Source organism: Apteryx rowi, unplaced genomic scaffold, assembly GCF_003343035.1.
Source record: "Apteryx rowi isolate R43461 unplaced genomic scaffold, aptRow1 scaffold_24, whole genome shotgun sequence".
Taxonomy (NCBI): Eukaryota; Metazoa; Chordata; class Aves; order Apterygiformes; family Apterygidae; genus Apteryx; species Apteryx rowi.
This window is the reverse complement of record NW_020448752.1, coordinates 1,457,698-1,466,542: the sequence shown is the minus strand read 5'-3', so window position 1 is coordinate 1,466,542 and position 8,845 is coordinate 1,457,698. Positions and strand designations below refer to the sequence as shown.

At 46.2% G+C, this 8,845-nt stretch overlaps 2 protein-coding genes across 3 annotated transcripts in view; both read left to right on the top strand.

Annotated features, from left to right (window-relative positions):
• Positions 1-111: 111 nt before the first annotated feature.
• On the top strand, positions 112-6,346 carry BRCC3 (BRCA1/BRCA2-containing complex subunit 3). 2 transcript variants are annotated; one of them, XR_003253563.1, is made up of 9 exons: positions 112-268; positions 565-684; positions 1,393-1,480; positions 2,408-2,496; positions 3,176-3,231; positions 3,865-3,996; positions 4,611-4,654; positions 5,109-5,187; positions 5,608-5,687. XR_003253563.1 is itself a non-coding variant. In XM_026066248.1 (8 exons), exons 1-8 carry the CDS (start codon positions 164-166, stop codon positions 5,757-5,759), a joined length of 786 nt encoding a protein of 261 aa, XP_025922033.1. In that variant the 5' UTR covers positions 114-163; the 3' UTR covers positions 5,760-6,346. The 2 variants fall into 2 exon arrangements, 1 of the variants encoding a protein (XP_025922033.1); XM_026066248.1 differs by lacking the exon at positions 5,109-5,187 and having other exon boundaries at positions 114-268; positions 5,608-6,346.
• The window catches only part of FSIP2 (fibrous sheath interacting protein 2), a 9,215-nt gene continuing 6,715 nt past the window's right edge, over positions 6,346-8,845 (top strand). The window contains exon 1 of the mRNA XM_026066235.1: positions 6,346-8,843. Coding sequence (XP_025922020.1) covers positions 8,829-8,843 — 15 coding nt within the window. The 5' untranslated portion in view covers positions 6,346-8,828. The remainder of the gene's footprint in view (positions 8,844-8,845) is intronic.

Genomic DNA, 8,845 nt, shown 5'->3' with positions numbered 1-8,845 from the left:
CGCCTCTCCGGAAGCCGGCCTGCCCCTCGGCGGCGGCGATTGGCTGGCGGCGTGGCGGCGCTGCGCTGCCATTGGCCCTTCCCGCCGAGGGCGGGGTGAGCCGGGGCGTTGCTCCGCCCATTTCCGGGCGAGGCGGGGAAGAAGGCCGGGCGGTGGCGCCAAGATGGCGGTGCAGGCCGTGCACCTGGAGGCCGACGCCTTCCTCGTGTGCCTCAACCACGCGCTGAGCACCGAGAAGGAGGAGGTCATGGGGCTCTGCATCGGCGAGGTACCGGCGCCGCGCGCGCTCTGCGGAGGGGGGAGCGCGGCCCGGCCTGAAGCGGCTGGAGCACAGGGCCGCTCCGTCAGTGCGGGCTGGGGCCGCTCCGTCAGTGCGGGCTGGCGCCGCTGGCTGCTGCGGCAGTAAGAGCTGAATCGGGGAGACTCGCCGCCCCCCCGGGCTGGCTGTGTTTTGATGCGTGCTTCTTCTCTACTGAAAATACAACGGCAGATTTTCCCTTGAGGGGGCTGTTTCTTTAGCAGAGAAACAATTGATTTTTTTTTTCTTTTTGCTTTTATCGCTAGGTCGATACCAGCAGAATTGTCCACATCCATTCTGTGATCATCTTGCGCCGCTCTGATAAGAGGAAAGACCGTGTGGAAATCTCTCCAGAGCAGCTTTCAGCTGCTTCTACTGAAGCAGAGATATCCTTTCCCAGAGACCACAGCAAGCTTACCAGCCCAGTGGTTTAGTTCAGACCTCTTTTTGCGTGCAGTTGTTTAAGACTTATTCTAGTTTGCCCAGAGTTGTCAGCTGCTTCCCTCCTGCAGTTCAGATTAGGAGGCCGGGCTGGCAGTCACCATTCTCTGGAGTCTATGTTGGCTCCAGCATTTGCAGTGGAGTTGTGTAATAACTAATTATTGTAATTGACTAATTTTTTTAATTATAAATAAAGCTCTAAATTACACTTTTAATGGGATAGGAGTCCAGTTTACAGATGCAAGTTCTTTTGTATTTCCAGTTAGCAACAACTAATAAATACAGCAAGGAAACTTAGTAGAAAGTAAAAGGTTAACAAGTCTGTTTCCAAGGGTGGTACGTTATAGGGTTTTTTCCCTGCATAACCTTAAGGATGCTGTGTTGGACAGCTTACTTAATTGTCACTTCTTTCCACCTGCAGACAAAATCCATTTTGTTTCTGCTCAACCACAAGGCTATTCTACTGATGATGGGAAAGAGGCTTCCATCGGTTTCCTGCTAGGTGTCTTGTCACTCCTCTAAAGTGATCTGAAGTCATGTTGAGTCTTGGGGAAACTTTTTTTTTATAGTCTCTCCTGTATTTTCTGTTTTGCTTGTACAAAGAATTTCTTCCCTTTGCTCTGTTAGTTTCAGAAGGACCTTGACTGACACACAGGTTGGCTGAAATGACGGGACGTCCCATGAGAGTTGTGGGCTGGTATCACTCTCATCCTCATATCACTGTCTGGCCATCGCATGTGGGTAAGAGAATGAAAACATACTGCTCTGTCTGAAAACATACAGCTTGCTATCTGCATTACTCAAAATTTACTGGATTTTGAATCTGCGCTTCACAACTATCGAAGTTGCAGCGTTCCCTGGGTTAGTGATGTGGGTTGATTCTCCTTGTAGGACATGGCTGCTCGGCCTTCCTGGCTCTGCGAGCTTTGTCCTGAGGTCCTCATTAGCCCAGGAACCACCACACATGCTTAGCAGACCTGTAGGGAAGGATAATTCCTGGAATGGTTCACGGGTAGGAGATGCCAGTTTCCCAGAGGGCCTCTATAGGATGAGATTGTCTTGAAGGGCTTTGGGAAATAGCCATGCTCCCGTTTGTGGGATGTAACCGCAGCACAGGAGCTGTGCTTCAGACTGCACACGGCTCAATAGCCGCAGATTAGCCGTCGTGATTGCTACTGTTCTTCCAGACAAATAGAGCTGCAAACGGGGCGTGGGGAATGACAAAAGAGCTGTGGGAATGATAGTCCCACTGTTGTTCTTTGACAGCTGTGTTGATGCAAAAATTTCTTTCAAAGAACCATGCGAGTAGTTTACATGCATTGGATGTGCGTGGCTGTATGGCTGATCTACAGCTCCAGGCTGATGCTAAGATTTATTTTTTTTTTCCTCCCTTTTTCCTCCCTTTTTCCTCCCCTCTCATCTTATTTGCTGTTTAGTTCTATTTTTAAGTTGGATCAAGACGTTTCCATGTTCTGTGGGAAAAGGCTGCTTTCCTTTAAAGCAGGCTGCCTTTTGTTTATCTTTTAACTTAGTGTCCTGAAATTCTTTAAAATAAAGCTTGTGATTGTTACCAAATTTTAGAGCCACCCTTTGAAAGGTAGCAAGTCTTTTCCTCAGTCGTTCAGAAGACTAGTGAAATTCTGTGTTTTGTTTTTTGTCTGTCTGCAGATGTCCGCACTCAAGCTATGTATCAGATGATGGACCAGGGTTTTGTAGGGCTTATTTTCTCCTGTTTCATTGAGGACAAAAACACAAAGGTAGGCAACTTAAAAATGGGGATAAGCCCTTCAGGTACTCGTGAAAATGTCAGCCCCTGGGCAAAACTGAAATCCTGTGTTTGCCCTTGGATGCAACCTGCAGCGAGGGCTGTGCTGTTTGCAGCAAGGTCGAAGCATGGCTAGAATGCTGATGTTTGGGGCATGATCCTGATTCACAGAAAAACAAGTTATTACTCTCTCCTGATCCACARCCTGGTTCGATAGTCAGTAGAGCTGTGTGGGAATCGGGTTCTGGGACTGAATTGAGATGGCTGACTCAATATATGTGTGCATTGAAAGAATGAATGCCCTTCATCTGTTTGGCAGAACTAGCTTATTTCGTCTTTGTGCCTGGGGCCCCCTGTGCTTTTTCAGAGCACTTAAATTATCTGAGATGCTATTACAGTGTGAGATGAGCTGGCAATAATGTGTCTTGTCTAGGTTTTCCAAAAAGCTGTAAGATTTTTTTTCGTAGCTAGCAGGTGTGTCAGTATCTGCTTGTTAATGTTACCAGTCAAAGCAGAAGTTGCTTACTTTTGCAACCTGTTAAAATGCTGTTTGAAAGTATATTCTGCTTCCTGAAAGAATTATGGATTTTAAATGCTTTTTTCTTTTTTTCTTTTTTTCTTTTTTTTTCTTCTTCACTATTTGGAATATGACTTTCTGCTGACTCTCTTAGACAGGCAGGATTCTCTACACTTGTTTCCAGTCCATTCAAGCCCAGAAGAGCTCAGAGTAAGTACAGCAGGAGAATACGTCCAGCTTCAGGTTGTATTTGATCTCATCTCTCCTTTTAATAATCAGCTTTGTGGGTTGTCTCAAATGAGTGGCTTCAGGTTCATAGCAAGGAACAAATATTGTATAGACATGTCTAAACAAGATGTCATTACTTCTGCTAATGGAAGCTGCTCGAAGAGAACCTGAACAGTAAGAACTGACTGATTTAGCCTAGATAATTTAGGCACTTAAGACCTGGTGTAAAATGTAGTAGCTTGGGTCTGAATTTGAGTTCTCTCTTTAGTCTGGGCCTGAATCTGTGCTGTAATCTATTGTGCATAGGGCTTACCTCTTGCTTTTAACTCCAGAGTCTTTCCAAAGTGGTATACTCCAGTGGTGTAGTATCCCTGCACTGGGCACGTGCTCCGCATCATACGGTCCGTACCGACAGTCTAGTCACCGTGGGGTTATATCACTAAACTTTGAGACAAGAACGTGGCTGTAAAAGGCTTCCACTTGCCTATCAACACAGGCCCGTGTTCCCGAAGTTAAACCTGTGGTCATGCCATGCACTGGACAGACTGTTGCAAGCTTATTGAAGGCTTTTTTGCTCTGCTGCTTTGAAGTTAATTGCATCTGATACCTTTTTAGATATGAAAGGATTGAAATTCCTATTCATGTTGTCCCCCACGAAACCATTGGGAAAGTGTGCCTGGAATCGGCTGTAGAGCTGCCCAAGATCCTTTGCCAGGAAGAGCAAGATGCCTACAGGAGAATTCACAGGTAAAAACGCTGGGGCTGCACCCCTCTCCAAGACTGTCTTTGCTAACAGGTTCTACAGTGGCTATACTTCAAAGCACCATAGTCTTGGCATGGATGTAAAAATTGAGAAGCATTAGCACTTTATGTGCCTTTGTGGGAGAACTATTTGAATACCTTTATGTTAAGGAGTTCAAGCACTCTCTGCCTTGCACAGTAGCATGACTTGCACGCTATTACACTTAGCTCTTGTGCTACAGGAACTGCTCTTCTGCTGCAACAGAAAAGAGCTAGAGCATGTATGAGCTCGTGGTGGCACTTTAGTGGTGGTGCTGTGTGTGATTGTAACTAGTGTTTAACCAGCGTAAGAATGCTGAGAAGAGCAGCCTGAAAAATGAGCTTAGATGTCAGCTGGGTGGCTCTTCTTGCCTCTGGCACTCAAGAGACTGTGATGTTTTTGTGCAGCCAGTAGCTGGTTTGTTATTCTTGTGAATATACAGGGCTTCCAACAAATAACGAGGTTTAGAAGTACCTGCAGTGTCAGTGACTTGTAGGTAGCTGTTTCTGTAGTTTGGGTTTGTCTAACACATAATTCACTACTCTCTTGTCACCAATCTGCATTCTGTTCATTCTCTTAGCCTCACCCATCTAGACTCCGTAACCAAGATTCATAATGGCTCAGGTAAGGTTTCCTCTTTTGCTGGACAGGGCTCTGTGAGCTGAACCTTAAATAATGGCTGCTTTGTCCCTGCCTGTAGGGGACAATAGACCACAGCTGTAGAACAGCCCTTGTGAGCTGCAGTGCCTGCTTGGTCATAAAGGGTATTTGTAAATAACTATAGAAGTACTTTAATATTTTTTTTATTATTTTTGTTAACCATGAAGTTCATTTCCAATCCCAAACACTTTATAACCTGAAGAACTCCCTGTGACTGTTACCTTGTTAGATAAAGTCTGGAGGAGGGATAGAAATGTAACTAAACACCTTTAAGGCAAAAATCAAGGGTTGTAAAATAACCTAATCCTAGGGGAATCGATGCCATTGTATCCTTTGGATTCCTTAAGGAATTCTTCATTGAATTGTTTAAAAATCACAACAGAACTTTTTTTTTTTCTTTTTTTCACTCTTAAAACAGCAAGGGGTGGTTGTTTTGGTGAGTCTTAAAGCACGTGTACAGATCAGCCAGACACTACTTACTTCTTCTGGTGCTTCACGTATGTTGTGCCCCTATGACATCTTTGCTCTTGCCAGTGAGTTAGACTGGATCCTAATCCCCTTTCTGTTGTAAGATAAATACCTTGTCATCCATCCTTACCTGTTCAGTTGCCGTAGCATTTTTTGCTTCTGCCTATGGAAATGAATTAGCATTGATGATGGCTTATACACAGTTTTCCAGATTCCTTTTGTAGATCTGTCCTCCCTCCCCCAGGGGTCTAAAGGTGAGGTTGAAATAACTTGTTTCCCTCTTTGACAAGCTGCTGATTCTCACTTTCCTGTGGGGATCTCCAGTTGCCCTGGCCAGGATCGTGGAGAGCCTTTTTTTGGCGATCCATAATGCTTTTGGCTTTGGGGTTTTTGTAGCACACCGAGTCATTTGTGTATTTGCGGTGACATTGTGTTCTTGCTCTTTTCAGTGTTCACGAAGAACCTCTGCAGCCAGATGTCTGCCATCAGTGGGCCACTTCTTCAGTGGCTGGAGGACAGACTGGAGCAGAACAAACAGCGGGTGCAGGAGCTGCAGCAGGAGAAGGAGCAGCTTTTGGAGGAACTAGCTGCTTTGGAGTGAAAGAGGAAAGAGACCTTTCTGAAAAGAGACATGAATAAAACTCTACAAGACCTACCTGTGGCTGAAGGGTGGCCCCATATTGCCTTCCGGTGAAGATGCTAGCTGTGCCTCTTGTCTTGCTCCATGCAGCAAAGAGCACTCCTACAGGATAAGGGCTCCCGTCTGCCCCAGCTTGATGGAGAGCAGTGGTGTCTCTCCAAGTGCTCTATGAAGCAGTGCAGTTCTAGCTCAGTGGTAGGGTTAGGCAGCATCTCTTGGTAGAAGAGACTTCAGTTCTGGAGGGTGTGCACCTAGGGAACATGTTGTTTCCCCCTCCCCTATGTTTTGGCAGAAGTCTTACTGCTTTACATGTATGCCAGGAGCCTAGAACAGGAGGATTAGAGGGGAAGGGAGTTAGTCTCTCTGCAGTCATTTCTGATGCTTCCAACTTCTGCCTTCTTTTACTAGCTTCAGTCAACCATGATCTCACATCTAGTGATGTTGTGGATTACAGGTTATCCATCAGACAGGTAAGAGGTGGGAGGGATCTTTGACATAGGGTCGATGCTCTGTGTACTTCAAACCAAATAAAGAATTCCAAAGCCAGAGCTGTTTAGAGTAGAAATGAAATGGATGCTGCATCAAACAAAGTGTCAGTGCCTGCATTTTTGGATCCTGTGTCTGTTTTCTCCTATTTCTGTATTACTGTTGCATACCTGGCACTGAGGCTCTCTACAAAATGGATTTTCTGCTGGACCAAGTTTGAGAAGTGTGGCCCTTTCCAGGAGGGAAGAAAAAGATGCTGGGAAGAGAACTGATAGATACGTGAGCCTTTCATTCCTATATGCTGCACTTCATTGCAGAAACTTCATTGGCTTGAAACAGAAGAAAAAACCCATGTTGTTGAACTGATTCTTTAAATGTCCTTGCTGTGGGATTTCAGAGTAACCCAAGTTCATGTATGTTGTCATCTTCATCCAGTTATGTGACGTCTATCCCATCTGAGTGTAGGACCTGACAGCACAGTTAAATCTGTTTCAGCTCCTTGTTCCTGTGTATGTTCTCAATCTGAAGCCTTACCTGCTCAAGCAGATGAAAATGAGGAGCTGCCTGTATTACTGCAATGGAAGTTGTTGCCTGTTGTGATGTTTCTGACAACTTATTGGCTTGACTGCTGGTTTGGAAGGATGAAAGTAAAGTAGCTGAGAAAGAAATGTTCCCTTTCCTGTAAACAGCTGATTAGCAACTGTAAATTGCCCTTGACTTTAGAAGCTCTTAGATTCCAAAGCAAAAAGTCAGGGTGTTCCWGTCAGACTTCTTTTCAATCTTTCTGCACTGGTATAAGCAAAATCCAAAATAGTAAAACTTCTTTGCAGGTAGAACACTCAATTTTAGCTTCTTTTTTTTTTTTTTGGTCTGTGTTTAAAAATTGCAATTTTATGAATGGCCAACTTCTTGTTCTATTTTTGTTGTTCTGTTTCCTAGTTTAAGTGCTTCTTACCTTGACCTTCACTGTGAGTGATGCTTCACTACCCSTAGGCCTGAGGAAGTGCTCCTTGGMGATCACTCAGYGCTCCTGGGCCCCATGGCCCTCCAGGGCAGCCTCCCAAGCACATCCCAGATCAACTCCARATCTGCTCTCTGGCAGTCCAGGCCTGTGACTTTGCTATTTGCCTTGCTTTGCTTCTCTTAGGATCCCAACCAGGATCTCTGGATTTTCACCCCTCTCCAGGAAGGCTGTGAGCAAAGAAGCTCCCTTGCAGAGCTAGGGCCTATCTCAGCTTGACGTTGCTGATGGCCCAGGATAGAAGCTAGTTTGTTCTTGGATGTGACACATGCTGCCCCCCCAACCCCCCACAACAGACTGAAAACACATCAGGTGTTTTGTCCCTTGGGACTGGCAATACTTAAGCCACTTCCCCCCTGCCCCGTGCTCCCATGTGAGCTCTGAGCACCCTCAACAGCTTCAGCCCCTCCTGCCTTCAAGCAGCTTGGTTTTGCCATAATCCAAGGCCATAGTGCCACAGGATGAGAACGGGGAGTTCGCTGACTCCGGAGCTGGTGGGTTTACACCTCCCAGCGTGGCCCAGGGCCTGCGCAGGTGCAGTCAGTAGCTTTCTGCAGAGCTGATTCCTTTGTGGCCGGAGGGAACAGACCTCTGSGAGAGAGCTGTGGCTTTGCAAGCACATCTCAGCACCATATCGGTGTTAGGGATGGCACCCTGTGGTATAGGAGTCCCCAAGGCCAGAGACGGGAAAGGGCTGTCCTTGGAGGGGCTGGCAGAGCTGTCAGTTCTCAGACCCAGACTGGACAAGACTGGGGGCGTCCAGTAAAGCGAAAGTTTTACTAATGACTGTTGCTGCTGTGCTCAGGCTGGAGCATTTACCAACCCACTGCTCTGTTTGGTCACCAGTCTCATCTCACTCTTTGGCAATGTCCAGGCCAATTCCCTTTCCTCAGGGCAGGGAGATCCACAGTGTTGCCCTGAAGCATGAGAGAAGATGCCACGTACCATCAGGAAAGCCAGACAGGAGCAGAACTTTCCTTCACAGTGAGAAAAAGGAGCAAAATCCTGCTCCTCCCAGAGATTAGCCATGAAATTTGAAATAATAGCCATCTAATTTGTCCAACAAAAGCCTGGTAGGAAGCTCTGATGTAAAAAAATTTACTTGCCTCTCTCAAGAGGTTTAAGCTAAAAACAAAATACCTCTAGCCCTGCCCAAACCTGAACACAAGAGGCTACAAAGGTTTTGCAGACAGTTGGAATTGGCTCAAAGACCAAAGCAATTGAAGTTGTCTCTTTTTAAGGAATAATCCAAAGGCTCAAATAGAGCAAACTATTTTTCTGAAGGAAAAAAAGGTGATGGGGGACCTCAAGTTCTTGGTAGGCAGAAGATACTTTGCTGCACCAGTCACCGGTCTCCCTTTCCAGGCCACAACCTTCGCTAGCGCCACAATCAGCTGTGTGACTGTTGTCAACAGTTCGGGTACAAACAGGGCTTTCTGGAAAGGGCTTCCCTGGCCTTCAGCGGGACATCAAGGAGGTACCACAACCCGAGGATCCAGCTCAGGTCCTGAATCCAGACCCACATGCACACGGTACAGGT

What these genes read in the sequence shown, in the direction of transcription:
- BRCC3 (XM_026066248.1), top strand. Translation starts at nt 164, where the DNA reads ATGGCGGTGCAGGCCGTGCACCTGGAGGCCGACGCCTTCCTCGTGTGC. An exon ending in TGTCTGGCCATCGCATGTGG is followed by an intron (nt 1,481 to 2,407) that starts GTAAGAGAATGA and finishes GTCTGTCTGCAG; the next exon opens with ATGTCCGCACTCAAGCTATG. An exon ending in CAAGATTCATAATGGCTCAG is followed by an intron (nt 4,655 to 5,607) that starts GTAAGGTTTCCT and finishes TGCTCTTTTCAG; the next exon opens with TGTTCACGAAGAACCTCTGC.